The 18,046-nt window shown below is 38.3% G+C and overlaps 1 protein-coding gene across 1 annotated transcript; it reads left to right on the forward strand.

The window, feature by feature from the left end:
• The first annotated feature begins 8,009 nt into the window (after nucleotides 1-8,009).
• LOC149297740 (sorbitol dehydrogenase) lies at nucleotides 8,010-17,173 on the forward strand. Its single transcript, XM_089488344.1, has 9 exons — nucleotides 8,010-8,084; nucleotides 9,749-9,782; nucleotides 10,004-10,168; nucleotides 11,033-11,192; nucleotides 11,864-11,982; nucleotides 12,095-12,160; nucleotides 15,427-15,602; nucleotides 15,928-16,049; nucleotides 17,008-17,173. The coding sequence occupies exons 1-9, from the start codon at nucleotides 8,010-8,012 to the stop codon at nucleotides 17,171-17,173; spliced, it is 1,083 nt and encodes a 360-aa protein (XP_089344470.1).
• The last annotated feature ends 873 nt before the right edge of the window (nucleotides 17,174-18,046 follow it).

Here is an 18,046-nt window from a genome sequence, read left to right on the forward strand (position 1 = left end):
AAATGACAAGCTAAAGTTCATGTCTACAAATGCTTGCAGTTTAGGGAATAAGATTCATGAACTTGTAACAGTAGTGTCTTTTTGCTGATACAAAAAGTCAAAAAGATTGATGTGCCTGGAGGGATAAGCGAAATGGCAAATGATTTGGGTAAACTGGAAAAATGGTCAGATCTGTGGCAACTGGCATTTAATGTGGATAAATGCACAGTAATGCATCTAGGGCATAAAAGCCCAAGGGCGGAGCATAGAATATTTGATACTGTCCTAACCTCAACGTGTGAAGAAATGGAGTTTAGGGGTAATTATTTCAGGGGATTTAAAGGTAGACAGACTGGGTTGTATAGGGAGAGGGATTAGCAGTAGAAAGAGGGAAATGCTTATGCTGTTGTACAGATCCCAAAACACATACCTTTCCATCAAGACGCTCTGCAATATCACTAATAAAAATATTAAAGAGAATAGATCCCAAGTATAGATACCCCCACTGGTCACAAGACCTTGCTCTGTCACTCAGCCACTCCCTAATCCATTCAACAAAATTGGGATCTAAACTCAGAGATTGCAGTTTATTTATAAGTCTTCTATGTGGCACAGTATCAAAGGCCTTACTGAAATCCAGATACGCAATGTCTACTGCACCACCTTGATCAATTACTTTAGTCACCTAATCAAAAAAGACAAGAAGACAAGGACTTGGAAGGGGTCAGCAGAAAAGGCAGGGAGACGATGAGAGAGAGCATGCGAGAGAGTGAACGAGAGTGTTAGAGAGCAGGAGTGAGAGAGTGTGAGAGCATGAGTGAGAGTTTGTGAGTGAGACAGTGTGACAATGTGAGAGTATGAGAGAGAATTAATAAGAGTGTGAGACAGCATGAGAGTGAGTGCATGTGAGTGAGAGTGTGAGTGACAATGAGTGTGAGAGAGCATGAATAAGAATGAGTGAGAGTGTTAGAGCCCATGAGAGTAAGAAAGCAAGAGAGTGTGAGACAGCATGAGTGAGAGTGTGAGAGAGCATGAATAAGAGTGAGAGTGTGAAAGAGCATGAATAAGGGTGTGCATGTAAGAGAGTGTAAGTGAGAGTGTGAGAGGAAGTGGGAATTTGAGAAAATTTGAATAAGAGTGAGTGAAATAGAAACAAAATGCAAACTAAGATAATGATGGGAGATGGGAGTTATTCTGTACAACCATTTGTATCTGGCTTGCTATATAATGTCTGAGCCGTCTGGCTCAGTATATAATGATGGGAGTTATGGTGTACCGCCATCAATGCCTGGCTTAGCATAAAGTGATGGGACTTGTGACATACCACGATCAGGGCCAGGCTCAGAATATAGTGATGATAGTTATGCTTTACCACTGTCTGTCTGGCTTGCTATATAATGATAGGAGTTATGCTGTTTCACCATTTGTATTTGAATATATATTAATAAACAGGAGTCATGCTGTACCACCGTCTGTGTCTGGCTCACTATGTAATAACATAGTAACATAGTAACATAGTTCATAAGGTTGAAAAAAGACCAAAGTCCATCAAGTTCAACCTATATACATATTGTGTCCCTACTGTGTTGATCCAGAGGAAGGCAAAAAAAACCCTTATGAAGCAGATGCCAATTGCCCCATACCAGGGGGAAAATTCCTTCCCGACTCCAAATATGGCAATCAGAATAAATCCCTGGATCAACGTTCTGTCCCTATTAATCTAATATCCATAACTTGTAATATTATTGCTTTCAAGAAACACGTCCAGGCTCCTTTTGAACTCTTTTATTGAGTTTGCCATAACCACTTCCTCTGGCAGAGAGTTCCATAATCTCACCGCTCTTACTGTAAAGAACCCCCGTCTGTGCTGGTGTAGAAACCTTCTTTCCTCCAACCGTAGAGGATGTCCCCTTGTTATAGATACAGTCCTGGGTATAAATAGGTCCTGGGAGTGATCTCTGTACTGTCCCCTTATATATTTATACATAGTTATTAAATCCCCCCTAAGCCGTCTTTTTTCCAAACTAAATAACCCTAATTCTGATAATCTTTCTGGGTACTGTAGTCCTCCCATTCCCCTTATTACTCTGGTTGCCCGTCTTTGAACCCTCTCCAGCTCCACTATATCTTTCTTGTACACTGGTGCCCAGTACTGTACACAGTATTCCATGTGTGGTCTGACTAGTGACTTGTACAGTGGTAGAATTATTTCCTTGTTGTGGGCATCTATGCCCCTTTTGATGCACCCCATGATTTTATTTGCCTTAGCAGCAGCTGCCTGACACTGGTCGCTACAGGTAAATTTACTGTTAACTAAAACTCCTAAGTCCTTTTCCATGTCAGACGTCCCCAGTGTTTTCCCATTTAATACATATTCCCAGCCTGGATTTTTCTTCCCCATGTGCATAACCTTACATTTATCTGTGTTGAACCTCATCTGCCACATCCCAGCCCAAGCCTCCAACCTATGCAGATCCATTTGTAATCGTGCACTGTCCTCTATTGTGTTAACCACGTTACAGAGCTTAGTATCGTCTGCAAAGATTGATACTTTACTATACAATCCCTCTACAAGGTCATTAATAAATATATTAAAAAGAATAGGACCCAAAACTGACCCCTGTGGTACCCCACTAGCAACAGTAACCCACTCAGAGTATGTACCATTAATAACCACCCTCTGTTTCCTATCACTGAGCCAGTTACTTACCCACATACACACATTCTCCCCCAGCCCAAGCATTCTCATTTTATGTACCAGCCTTTTATGTGGCACCGTATCAAATGCTTTGGAAAAATCAAGATATACGACATCCAGCGATTCACCCCGATCCAGTCTTGAGCTCACCTCCTCATAAAAGCTGATCAGGTTAGTTTGACAGGACCGATCCCTTGTAAACCCATGCTGATATGGAGTCATACACTTATTTTCATTGAGATACTCCAAAATAGCATCTCTTAGGAAACCCTCAAACAGTTTACACACAACAGAAGTTAAACTAACAGGCCTATAATTCCCCGGGTCACTTTTTGTCCCCTTTTTGAATATTGGCACAACATTTGCTATGCGCCAGTCCTGGGGAACAGACCCTGTCACTATAGAGTCCTTGAATATTAGAAATAGGGGTCTGTCTATTACATTACTTAACTCCCTTAGAACGCGGGGGTGAATGCCATCTGGACCTGGTGATTTGTCTATTTTGATTTTTTTTAGGCGGCACTGCACTTCTTCCTGGGTTAGACAGGCGACATGTACTGGGGCAGTTATCTCATCCTGCTGTATATTACCTGGCATTTCATTTTCCTCTGTGAATACAGCAGAGAAGAATATATTTAATAGATTAGCTTTTTCCTGATCCCCGTCTATAACTTCTCCCTCATTACTTTTTAAGGGGCCAACGCTTTCATTTTTAACCTTTTTACTATTTATATAGTGATCTGAGTTGTTGTGTACCACTGTCAAGCTCAGTATATACTGACAGGGGTTATACTGTACTATCTTCAGGGGTTATGCTGTACGACCCTCAGTGACTTGCTTAATATTGGTAATGATGGGGCTTATGCTGTAACAGTGTCAGTGTCTGGCTTGCTATATAATGTTGGGAGTTATGCAGTACAAACATTAATGTCTCGATCACTATATAGCAATGGGATTTATGTTGTATAACAAATGTCAGGCTTACTATGTGGTTATGCACTGTAAAGGTGATAAAATACATATGCCTGATATAGATGCTGTGCTGCAAATATATCTACCGCATACTAAGGATGTATGATAGTGTTGGTGATATAATCTGTACAATAAGGCAGAGCTAAATTATACTAATTATGTGGGTTGTCAGAGTGGGCGGAGCTTTGGGGCAAGTGAGTGTGGTAAATTTTCAAGCTATGCTGTAAAGTGTCCCTGGAATTTTTTTTCAAATGTTAGTAACTATGCAATAAGGTGAATATATATAATATACAATATATACAATATATGTGAATTGTAGAACCACCTCTAACTATTGGATTGCCTGCAATTATAAAAGGAAGTAAACACAAAGTAACAGGGTTAACAAAGTATGCATGGCGCCACACAATATAATGTTTATATTAATAATAATAATAATTCAATACCCTACTTGGAAACTTGTGGACTCCGGCTACCCCTACCCATGCAGGATGCGGCCATGACTGCCCACTGATGCCGGTGTTCCCGTTGATGGGCAGTCCCGCTGATGCTGGTGGGCAGTCCTGGCCGCGTCCTGCACGGGTAGGGATAGCCGGAGCCCACAAGTTGCCAGCCTCACAGCAGGATATAGTGAGGGAACCATTGGAGGCAGAAATACACCAGAGCAGGCAGGAGAATAGTCATACAGGCAAATCAGGCAAGATCAGGCACAAGTCAGGAACCAGGAAATACAGGTAGGTAACACAGGCCCGCTAGCCACAGCTTAAAGGCACTATTACAGGCAAGGTACAATGAGTACTGAGGTTTTAAATATCCCTCCAGTAATTGGTGAGCCAATAGCAGGGTAGGGAGGAGAAAGGAAGGTTTTAAGTATGGCCCTTTAAGATCTTGTAAGGACAAGAAGCCATAAATGATAGTGTGCAGTGAACAAGCTATGCACGCTCCGTTCTGCTGCAGAAATGCAGATGTGACACGCGGCTGGAGCTGCGTGTGGGGGACTCCTGTTGGAGTCCCTGAAGTCTGCTCTCCTGGACACCAGAGGGTCCAGAGAGAGTAAGGTGAGGGTTTCTGGTTGGGAGGGGTAGGTATGTGCGACGGTGCCAATGTGACACCCAAGTATGGTATTGAGTGACCACATTCAGCCATTTTCCTAGGATACATACATATTCCCCTTATTGCAAGTATGAACTCATGCAACAATCATCAATTCCTTTTCGTAAGAAATGTACGCAGATTATATTTCCTAGATGATCACCCCAGTAGCGTATCTAAAGGGGGGGTGGGGAATGAATGGATGAATGAATGAGTGGGTGAATTAATGAATGGATGAGTGTCTAGGGACAGAAATGGGACACGGAGGCTGTTTCAGGGGCGGAGGTGGCACAGGCAGCCTGCTAATGTGGCAGCTGTGGCGCAGGCAGGCTGTTTTAGGGACAGAGGCCTACCATGTCAGTGTCTAGCTCAGTGTACAGTGATGAGAGTTATGCTGTACCATATCTGTTCAGTAAATGTTATTTATTTAAACTTTATTTATAAGTTAATTTATTTTTCCAGATTTCTGTTTTTTTCCAGTTGACATACAGTTTACAAATTTGTGAAATAAATATTCTTGCCAACATTAATTTGTGTGTGTGTGTTGCCCCGGGTGTCAAATACTCTAGGTACGCCCCTGGGTCACCCTATCTAGGAACACTAGCTATATCCAACACAACATGCAGAACATTAATCCATAATACATGAAATCAAGACAATTTCACCAGATGTATGCACTTCTGGGCGTCATAATTAAAATTGTCTCCAAAACGTTTATATTGTAATTTTACCTGCACATTTGATCGCCCTGCCTGACTGGTTGCTGCTTTTGCTCATTTGAAAGTTTTCAATAAAGTTTGTTGAAACAAAAAAAAATCCGGTGCCGGTTTGGTGTTATTGCAGACAGTGTTGGGAAAGAAGATAGGTGAAGGTGGGAAACGCAGTAAGTGAATAATCCTGTTATTGCAAAGCATGAAGATAAAAATATAGAACCCCCTAAACTTCACGGGTTGATGGATAATGCAAAGAGGGCTTTGGAGATATGCATTGATCTTGGAGCCCTGGTTATGCAGTATATTTAGCATTCACATAATCCTGGTATCCCAGTAATAGTTGCCTTGCCAGGTTTTTCATTAATATTTTCAAAAACACATAATGTAGAGTTACAAATGCCTATCATTATTCAAAATATTTTTTTTAATTTAGACACTGTGATTGTATCTGTGCCCCATTAAATTCAATAATGTTCAATAAAGTTATATCTGAGAGCCAGTTTCCTGAAGGCACATCACTTGAGATATATTACTCTATGAAACCAGCATTGTAACTATATGTTATGTTGCATTATATATGTAAAATCATGGTCAGTGTTGAAAAATAAGATTCTCCGTCACTGTATAAATGTGTAATTTGTGTGGCAATGACCTATCCTTCCAGTCATCCGAGGTACAGCTTTGTATGTGTCCTAGTGCTAGGTTTTAAACCTGGTGGAATGTCAGTGTGCTTGATCCAGAATTTAGGTAACACTGCAGCTGTGATACCACAACACCCATAATGCTCAGCTTGTATCATTAAAGACCGAAACTGTGGCAGCTGAAAATCAAGGGAGGAAAAGTGCCGCAATCTTAGAGGAACCACCTTTTCGCTACCACTGCTAGAAGCTACTAATAAAATGGGGAATAGGTTATGCCAGTAATACAATAATGGTAGTGTGCCTTTCTTATTATTTGTCTTAAATATTGCCTGGAGCAGCTCTGCATATTTATCTTTGTATGCCTGGCACAGAGTCCATATACTTTACTGTAAAATATTCTAAAATAGCAGGCAGCAGTAACATTTTAGGAGACGTGGATCCCTGGAACTTTTTTCCCCGGGATGACCTAAAAATGCTTAAAAGCCTATTTCAGTTTGACAAGAAAAAAAAAAAGAAAAAAAATCTAGTATATGTAATTGTATGGATATTAACTTGCAGTGAAGGGTAGTACCCACGTGTCACTGCTAGACAGGAATGAAAAAAGCGTAAGAATGCACAAATTACGTGGAAATAAACTTGCAGGGCAAGGAAAAAGAGGGGTAAACACACTAGATGACAAAACACTAGACAAAACATAACTTATTGATACATAAAATAAATAATAGTGGGTGATGATGTATGCAATAAGTAATTAGTTAAACATTTGAGTTGGAACAATAAACGCAATTGTATGCATATGTTATCAACTATCTTGTGTCATGAAAAAAAAGGGTTAGGTATGATGAGTGAGAGATGAGTGTTGTCATCTGATATGTCTGGTATTATAATAAACGTCCTAACACGCTCTATAAGCAGAAGTACATATAATTCTACAAAAGAACGAATGGACATGCATCATTCTATCTCCTACTGAAATTCGAAGGGAATGTACGTTATAAGACACTGTGCCATGCTTCAAATATACCAAAATATTTTTAATATTGTATATTAAAACTTTGAATTTTTCTTTTTCATTTTTTTTGCTGCTAAATATCACTGAAAATGTGTCTGTGTGGGTTAAGGATGGATAAGTCTGTAAAATATACATCTGTTTTCCCAAAAAATGTATTTGACATTTTGGCAGATGAGTGGAATAGCCTTATAGGGGAAGTTAGTTCTATCAGGAAATTAACCATGCATGGGGTAAGAATAAATCTGCTCAGTGCTTAATGTGGCCAAGGGAAAAATTCTGTTTGAATTCTTGCAGCAGGTACCTATAAAGCCTTGAAGAAAATACAAGGGCAAGCAACACGGTTTTAGCTTGTACAACAGTTTGTAAAGCAGGGAAGACTAGATTGGCCTCTATATTTTGTACCTTTTCCAAGATACCACCTTTAAAGTACCAACAATTTTTTGATGGGAAGTGTCAATACTTAATGGTAGCTATGAAAAGAAAAGTATGTCAAAAACATGCAGAGGGGTTTAAATTATATTATCCCGTTTTGAGAACTGTTAAACTAGGGAGAGGAAACAAAATATGCCATACCTGATTACATAGAGGTTAAAGATAGTACTGTCAGACATTGTTTATTATTTATCAGAAAATTAATAAACTGCTGGTAAAACAATCTTAGGCTGTAATTGTAGAAAATATTAATATGTTGCTAATTTAATGAGGAGGTTTTGTATGTGTCAGCAAAAGAAGCATGCCAAATATTAGTTAGTACCCTGTCTCTTACAGTCCCAGGGTCAGAAGGTCAAATTAAATCAAGCAAACAGAAGACCGATGAAACTTTAACCTGAAAGTCCGAAGTAGAATTAAAAAGTACACAACCGTCCAGTGAAGAGACATTCAGTGAGAGAGCAGAGACAACAATGGCAGCAACAAATCCGGGGAAAGATGTTGAGAATTTGTCAGTGGTCGTCCATGGGATTGGAGATCTACGTCTGGTAAAACAGTTAATCTCAATTTGGTTAAACATCTTGCATAATTATTATAACAATATGTCTTACATATTTTTGGTGCAATATATAAACCATTACAATCAATAAATGTATAAAACTATAAATCTAGTTTTATGTCTAACTGATATTTTTGTTACTGCAAAATGCTCATTTTGAGATTGTATACTATTGTCTCTTAATCCAATGATTTGAACGTCCACATATATTTACTTATTTCTTGTTGCCATACTATTTCTATATATTGTAATTGTTAAATAAGAGTTTAGTTGATCTTCTGTTGCCAGTACATAGACACAAAATCTGTCAAAACATAGACCAGTGTGATTAATGTTTCTTGTGTAATCATTGACTAGTCAGGTTTGCGCAAATGTTGACCAACGAACTACAGGTTAACTCAGATTATACCTGTTTTCTGAAAGCATCTGAAAAATGTAATTAAAAGATCCTGTGTTGATCCCAATAGATATATTTCATAATAGTGAATGTTCCAATGTTAGCAGGGTTCCCAGACAGGCTAAGCCTCATATAAAAGTCCTTAAAGGGACACTCAAGTCATCATATTCACATTCATGCATATTATAGCTGTCCTCTTTAAATTTCTGTGTCTTCCGCCTTGCAAATGCAGGGAGAGTGGAATCCCCCCAATGTGTTTGCCTCTTTCCTTAACCCCCAGTTATGTGTTTGGGTGAACTTATCTGCTACCCAAAGTACTTGCATGATATAGCCAGATGCCTTGCATCTTTGAGACTCCCCTGTTAATGCACAGAGCTGAAATGAATTTCAATTGGAGCTCTTTCCTGCCACCTATTGACTCCTTCAAACATGGGGCCACAGAGGGGAAGGTATGCTGCAGTGTTTTTTTATGGTAAATACATTTTTATTTTCCCTACATGTTGAACAATGCATATTAACGTACTTGGTGGGTCTGTATGGGACACTAAACTGTCTATTTACTCTCCACTCTGTATTCTCATTGCTTGAAGATTTGCTTTTTTCTGGAAAGTATACAATTAAAGCCTAAATATGAGTGTTTTATGGACATTTATGTTATCCTGTCTAGCAACATCTAAGATCACTGAAAATAAACAGCTGTCTTTTTAATTCTCTGCTTTTCAGTGAATGCAAATATTTGAATGAAATATTCCATATTAAACAGGCTTATTAATTTAGAGCAAATGTACGGATCAAAGAGGTGGATTAGCTATAACTAAGATCAACCTTGGCAACCGTGCCATTTAGAGCCTTAGATGAATACACTATTGGCTGAGCCCTTTGTTTTGGGGTGAGCTTGCATAACCTTCAAGTTTGCAAAGGGCCTTGGAGAGTTTAGCTTTTGAGTTAGGCTAAATAACCTATGTGTATTCTCTTGCACCCTGTTTGGCATTGCGTGCCTTTGTAGTAATTCAAGGTGGTGGAGTATAACTCATTTCAGGTGTTTCTTGTTATTTTCAGTTACAACCCTGCATTACCCTACGCTTTCTTTGAATGTTTCATGTACTGTATATAAAAAAAATACATTATTTGTTTCTTTTGGTAACAAGCTAGAATAAGCTTCTGTGCTACAAGCCCTTCCTATATGGTCTGAGAATATTTATGTGCAAAAGGTTTATTTGCTTGCTTGGTAGTGCAAGTCTGTGTTTTTCTTTCAGGAAAACCGCCCAATACCTGAGCCAGGTCCAAATGGTGAGTTTCAAACTTGTTTATGATCTTCCAGTGGCCTGTCAGTTTGTAATGAGTGTTGGTTTTATCAAAGAAGCAAGTAAGTTTACTAGCACTTTATCCAATAAAGTGGAAATTTGTTATGACAGTGGTGGGTCATAAATATGCAGAGTTTCGGTATCTGGTGAAAGGTGGGTGAAGGTTGTGAAAAACAATTTTAATTATTCGCTTTTATTTTGTTACAGAGGTGTTGTTGAAAATGCATTCCGTTGGAATATGTGGGTCTGATGTTCATTACTGGCAACATGGCCGCATTGGGGATTTTATTGTGAAAAAACCAATGGTTCTAGGCCATGAAGCTTCTGGAACAGTTGTCAAAATTGGTGCCTTAGTAACTCACCTGAAACCAGGTAAACACATACACTACACTGTGTTAGCAGACACTTAGGATGTTAATAAGAAGAATTGATATAACCTTATTGGTCCAAAAGAAAATTGATTCTTTGATCAAAGTTAATACCATTTTATTTGGGCAACATAGAAAAAAAAGATGTAAAGTCACACAAGCCTTAGGAACCTCATAGGTCTTGTCTCAACTTTTTGTAGATTGGCTTAATAAAAGAAACTCCATTCACATATTTTACTCGTTTCCATCTGAAGAAGAGACATGTGAGTCTCTGAAAGCTTATGTGACTTTTTTTCTATGTTGAGCCAATAAACAGCATCAACTTTGACTACACACTCCAGTTATCACATTAAAATAACAGAGATTTTAGTAATATGGTATATATTTAATATTTTAATGTCCCAAGAATGGAAGGCACACTCTTATCCATAAGTTTACTTGCCCCGATACTATGCCCTAAACTAATAAATATTTTTGCACTTTAATATGAAGTCCTATGAGTGCTCCTATTTTTTCTTTGGAGATTTAATAATTAACAAAATATTTTTGATAAAAGGGTATTTTGTGGACATGTATTAATTGATTTGACCACCTTTACTAATATAATTTGTTCACTTAATTAATATGGCAATTTCAGAGCCTCTTCTTGCGGTAAAGGTACCATCGTTTTGCATAACCAGCTGTTATTTCTGATCAGTTTGATTTTTGCAGAAAATTAAATTATAAAGCCACCAGTCTTATAAACATGTTGTCCAAGGGCATTTAATAATTTAGCTTGAAAAAATACATTTCTTTGTAAATATATATATATATATATATATATATATTATTGTGAGAATTACTTAAATTATCATATCCTTCCTTGCAGGTGATAGAGTAGCTATTGAGCCTGGAGTCCCTAGAGAAACTGATGAGTTCTGTAAAACCGGTCGGTATAATTTGTCTCCTACCATATTTTTTTGTGCCACACCACCAGATGATGGAAATCTATGCAGATATTACACACACAATTCAAATTTCTGTTACAAGTAAGTTATTTGAAGATTTAAGTTAGTCTGACAATTCCACATTTTACAACACATTTTCGACAACAGCTAGAGATGGAGATGACAATTTTTTTTTTCTTACTCATAAAAGCTCTCTCTTTCTCCTCATGAAATGAAGAGAGAATATCTTTTTGGCATATAATTTGCTTTTATGTTATCAAGTGCATCATCCAATAAAACAAACTGAAGAATGTTGTCCCAAACATAGCTTCAACTTCACAAAAGGAAATAACCTTCAGAGCCATTTAACCCTCCCATGATCTTCCAGACCATTTTTCTTGATGTCTTTTATCTTTATATATATTGTTATAAAGGTTTATGGTTTACGTATACAATGAACTTAAAGGGACAATCCAGTCGGTTTTATTTTTATTTATTTTAATGCATGTTGTTCACTTTGCAAAATGAAGCATACATTCCTGTTTTATGAGAGTAATAAAATAAGACTTCTGTCTCATTTCCTCTTCACTTGCCTGCTTCTGCTGAACCAAACAGCATACATTCTGTAGATGATATTTAGATTTGCATAAATAAATTTATATCCACTGGCAATGTATTGTGGGGGGAATATTTTACCTATTGATTTACATGTTTTGTCATGCTGTTAAGTGTTATTGCTTAATAAAAAAGTCTGTGGTTATCTGTCACTGTAGGCTTCCAGATAATGTAACATTTGAGGAAGGGGCTCTTATTGAACCTCTTTCGGTTGGAATCCATGCCTGCAGAAGAGCAGGGGTGACCCTTGGAAGCAAAGTGTTTATCTGTGGGGCAGGTATGGTCAGATCACATTTTCAACTCCTATGTCTCAAAAAGATACCGCAGTAAATGTTGTTTTAGATATGTATATTTCAAATTTTAATTTGCGCATTTCTTGTTTATTCCAGGACCTATTGGGTTGGTTTCTCTTCTTGTAGCAAAGATGATGGGGGCTTCACAAGTAGTAATAAGTGGTAAGAACTGAAAAACTAAGGTTAAAGTTGTTTGTGTGTAATTGAGAATATAAATATTACCACAAAAAACGTGTACATTTCAGTACCTTAGTAGTAGTAGGTAGTAGATCCCTACGCGGGACTGTTTTTTTTAATCCCGCCCCCGCTGATCTTGTGACCCTTACCGCCCGCTCCTTCCACATATATATATATATATATATATATATATATATATAGTCAATCTCACCCTCCCCCTTGCCTGAACTGCAGATTTTCCGCGCAGGAACCCAGCAGAGTCACGTGAAGTGACATAAAATCACGTGACTCCGCTGGGTTCCTGGGCGGAACAAGAGTCGAGACACTGTGAGGGAAGGCAGCCTTGCGGGAGTGCGCGGGTACATTGTCTGGCCGCCCGCAACACCCCAAAAACGTCCGTGGGACCCGCATCCCAATGCAGTCCTCTAGTAGGCAGTGCTGTGTTTAAATTTCCATGTACTACAGGGAAAACCATGTTTTCACTCCCTTTTGCAATTGCCTAAAATATGTACTGAGAATTCTATTAAGTAATTTGGGACACTCCAGCTATTATATGCACTTAAACGCACAACACTTTTCAATTTGTACACAGGGAGTGCAAAGACAGGTGCATGGCACCCAGGAGAGAGGGGGGAGAGGTGGGAAAAGTAGGAGGGGTGAAAGAGAATGAAAATGAGCAAATGGTCAGTGGGCCTGTGTGTATCTTAAGTGCATGGTGTTGGAGTGAGTGTATGGTGTTAATGTGTGTGAGCATTTGGTGTCAGGGTTGAACCTAGGCTTAGTTGCCCCTGGGAGAGAGGCACACCTGTTTGCATTCTCTGCCGTCACCCTGTCAAAATAAAATTCATTTTTTTGTGTTGGAATGAGGAAATATAATGTAGGTAGTGTTATTTGCACTGTATTGCTTTTATAGACTTGTAAGTACACTTTGTGTAAACATTTTGCATACATCTTAAGGAATAAAAAAAATTCCCCTATTTTGTTTATGGAAGTTGCTTCCGTTAGTATATAACTCATAAACCCAACTATTCAAATAAACAAAGGGATAAACAATAGTTTTTTCTGGGTCAAAGATGACAGAGGGAGTGGGATATTGCTAATGGCCTTGTGTATTTCTTGCACTGCCGAAATGTTCTTAAAGATTTGACATTGCATCTATGAACTTTAATGCATTTAACGGCATTTAACAGGTGTAAAATATCTTCGATCTGCCTCAACCGTACCAGTATATTTACATGGGGTAATTGTAATCACGTGTACATGCCATTTTGCTAGTAAATAATCCAGACTTGATCGTTTAACCCCTTCAGTCACAGGGATTTTCGATACCTCAAAAATTCCTAGGATGATCTATTGACAGTTTCACCATATGTGTCTGATGTACCCACACGTATTAAACATTATTTTTTCTGAACAAATAGGGCTTTCATTTAAAACCATAGAAACATGCAAAGGATAATAATTGTACAAGAACATAAAAAAAAATCTGTTTTTTTCCCCCCGCAATTTTCTTGGTATTTCTTCTACACTTTGGGTGTCCCTTTTGAACAGTAACCAAATTAGTTTGGCAACATCCTCTCTTTATGGACATACTCCACATACATATTTTTTATGTTTTAGAGGGCTACATCCATCCCTTACATAGTACACTATAGGGTAGTTTTTAGTTATGGCTTTGGGAGTAGTGGGGATCTAGGGCAATGAGATGTAGGAGTTTTTGTTTTTTTATTTTTATATATATGTATATATTCAATGTTATGAGTAGAATATATATATATATATATAATTTTTTTTATATAAATTTTATTATTTTTAGTGGTTTTTCAATAAATAAATGATTACAGTAAGTAATGGTGATATCCTCAATGACTTCTGCTGACAGAGGGGAGTCCGGCCTGTCAAAAGACAGCCTGATCTCCCGTGTAACAGAAAGATGTCCCTGCTGCTGCAACAAACTCAGGAAGTACCTGTACAAGTATTAATATAAAATCACTCTATAGAAACATGGAATTTGCGTTTTTGTTATCTGTTGTCCAAAAATCATATTCGGACCTGGCCAGTGAGGTTTTCTGTAAGCTATGCCTTTAGTGAAGACAGGTGTGCGGTAATGTTTTCTGATTCAGATTTTAGGATCTTACAATTCAAATATTTGCTGTCTGACTATGAAGTACGTGGTTTCCTAGGAAAGACTATCCTGCTTAATCATTTGTTATGTTGAGAGAGTGCGTGACTCATTACCTGCCCGAGTTAGATATCTGTTCATCTATCAATACGCGTACACAACTTCCGGTGCCGGCACATCAGCTGAGTGCCGGCACCGGAAGTTGTGTACGTGTATTGCGTAGATGTCCCCCGCCGGCCCCGCAAGACACCCGGGAGTCTCCTCTGGTAAGTCTTGGGGGCAGAGGTAAAACGCATCGTGCGGACGGTCACCGGCTGCGGCGATGCGGGTAAACAACCTCCGCAGCCGGTGACCATCCGCACGATGCGCTTAGACAATCTCCCGTGCCGGCACGCCCCCCCCCCCGTGGAAAGTGCTGGCAGGGGAGGCTGTCTAAGCGTATCGGGGAGTAGGATGCAGGTCCCCTGCACCGCTGCGGGGGATCTGTATCCTAACCCTGCCCGTCGGGCGCTAGACCCCGAATATAGGCCGCACCCCCACTTTAAAGACTTAAAGTGGGGGGAAAAAGTGCGGCCTATATTCGAGCCAATACCGTATATATCTCACCTCCCTGCCGTTTTTATCTCTCGGATCGACTCGACCCGCATTTTTTTGCTGTGTGGACGGTACAATACTCGAAGAAGCGATTCGGAGAGGGCGTCCTGAAACAACTTATTCAGTGGGAACGGAGCTGAAACTCCTTCACCATAGAATCCAATAAGTCAGAGCAAACTTATTGCTCACCTCCATGTGAGTGAAATACTATACAAAAGATACACTTGATTTCTACACATTTGCAGAAAGCACTATGATTTTTTGTTTCTTTTTTTATTTCGATATATTGAAACATATTTTGACACAACGAATGGAGACTGGAAAATTAATATAAGTATTGTCTTTCGTTTATTTATATTGATAAGTAATTCACTGTCACAATTATAATAACAGGCGCAAGACTTTATTATATTTTTTTCATTGCCACTAGCATTAAGAACATGATATATTATTTATCTTCCTGCTCACTTTGATTATATATAACCACACAGTCCATATATGTCTCTTTTTATTTTATTTTGTTTCTGCTCTGCAGACTTGTCTTCTGTTCGACTTGAGAAGGCTAAAGAAGTAGGGGCTGACTTTATTCTACAAGTGACCAGTGAGAACCCAGAGCAGATTGCACAGAAAGTTGAAGGCTTGTTAGGTTGCATGCCTGAGATTACAATTGAATGCACAGGTGCTGAGTCATGTATCCAAACGGGAATTTATGTAAGTATACACTCTCCCTACATACTAGCCAAATTCACTTAGGCAAGTTTTGTATCTGGTCAGAATATAAAAACAACATGCTTAGCAGACCAGCCTATCAGTTAAGAATGGAAGAGTGTAATGCCTCCCCTTCTCCCACATCTCACTGCTCCAATTCATTCTCAACGCCCATGCCAGACTAATTGTCATATCCATTTGCTCTTCATGTGTTGCCTCCCCAGATGCTCTAGAATATAATTTATGAGCCCTTAACAACACTGCACCCCCTGTAGCGCTTATCTCCAAATACTGTTATAACCACCATCCTTGCACCCATGACTTGCAGGCAACACGTTCCGGTGGCACTTTAATACTGGTTGGACTTGGACCTTCAATGGTCAATATTCCTATTGTAAATGCAGCCGTGCGGGAAGTGGATATCAGAGGCATTTTTAGATACTGCAATACGTGAGTACTTCCAATGACATTTGGTTCATAATGTGACAAAATAATGATGTTTTAAGTTTCAAATAAACAAAATATGTTTGTGGACCAACTATGTGGTTGTCGAAAGTCATTTTAAATGCATGGACATTAATAAGGTGGTTCCTTTTTTGCTGCTATAACATACTCCATTATGCAAAATGGCAAAATACAAAAGCTTGCATTGGCTTACTGGTACAATGTGGCTGAAATCCTGGAAAAGCAAGTGTGAAAAAGTGACAACATTTAAGGAGAGTAGCAAGTCATGAACACAGCGAAAAGGGCTAGGCTAGGAGGTTATTTGGAGATTAAAGCAAAGATATTAGGGGTGGTAAGTAGGTGTCAGCTTTGTTTTTAGGGGTATAAGGATTTAGGGAAAGATTGGCACAATGGGGATGAAGAACAACGATTAGTTTGGCAGAAGTTTTCAGAATGGATTGGAGTAATGAAAAAAGTGTAGAAAAAGGAGAGGCCAGTTAGTAGGGCGTTGCTATAATACAGACAGGATACTAAAAGGTAAACAATATTTTAGTTCTGTCTTCTGTGAAGAAGTACACATTTGAGAAATGTACAATTATGTGAAAAAGAAATCACCCTTTTTGAAATCTATGGTTTTACATATCAGGACATAACAATCATCTGTTCCTTAGCACGTCTAAAAATAAGGTAAATACAACCTCAGATGAACAACAACACATGACATATTACACTGTGTCATGATTTATTAAAAAAAATTAAGCCACAATGGAGAAGCCATGTGTGAAAAACTAAGTACACCTTATGATTCAATAGTTTGTAGAGCCACCTTTAGCAGCAATAACTTGAAGTAATTGTTTTCAAAAACATTCAGCCAGCTATTTTCTGCGCAAACAGAAAAATAATTAGAATTGTCTAGAGTGACGTATTTTCTAAAACAAAATAATATTATTTAAAATGTTTGCAGGTGGCCAATGGCAATTTCCATGCTGTCCTCGAAGAGAGTGAATGTTGCTCCTTTGGTTACTCACCGCTTTCCTTTAGAAGAAGCTCTTGAGGCATTTGAAACCACCAAAAAAGGCCTGGGAGTTAAAGTGATGCTTAAGTGTGACAAGGAAGATCAAAGTCCATGATTTAAATCTTTGTTTCTCTAATAATAAGGCATAAAGTCAAAACAAAATGTATACGTTTCGGGTAAACTATGAGATACGGATGCAGAGTTCAAATCACACCACCTAAAAATTTATTGCCTACATATATAATCATACACCATTTCAAACTGTCTTATTTTAAAGTATACTTCTAAGTCTACTTATGTTTTTGATGCTCTTCTAGGATTCTGACAAGACATTGTCTCTTTTTTTCTGATGTTATATAGTCATCTTAAGTAAAACATTGATGACCCATCTACTTAAATAGAGATTTCTTTAATATCTGGCTGGATATTTCTTATAATATGGTACATTTTGTTATTAAAATTTGTCATCGCTTTGGTGAGAGTATGACAACCTGTTTATTTTCATTAAAAATGAAACAGCATTTAAGCTTTTACAATGGTTTTAGATTTTCTAATAGCAGAAATTATATTTCATCTACTGTTGTAATGGGTTGCCGACATTTGGGAACACTGCTGATAAAAAAGGGTCTTGTAAATTAATGCAGTAAATTCAGTGCTATAATGGTGAAGATTTTATTTGCAATGAAAAAGTGCACTTCATGCTATATCTGAAGTACTTTACTACCTGGAGATTTTTTATGTGTAGTGGTCTTCTAGTATTAAAATAAATGTAACTACATAAAGATAAAACAAAGTTAGTGTAACACCATTTATAGAACACAGTGCCCCTTTCCTCACTTAAGTATTGTGCTCACAGCCTTTAGGAGTGAAGTAGACACTTCAAATCACCGCTGTAGGTCTTTTATCAGGCATTTCCATTTTTATCTTATACTGATGGAAATGTCTTCGCTGATTTGAAGTGTCTATCTCACTCCTGAAGCTTGTGAAT

The sequence above is a fragment of the Sceloporus occidentalis genome, unplaced genomic scaffold (assembly GCF_023333645.1).
Source record: "Sceloporus occidentalis isolate IW3139 unplaced genomic scaffold, rSceOcc1.0.p SCAF_37, whole genome shotgun sequence".
Taxonomy (NCBI): domain Eukaryota; kingdom Metazoa; phylum Chordata; class Lepidosauria; order Squamata; family Phrynosomatidae; genus Sceloporus; species Sceloporus occidentalis.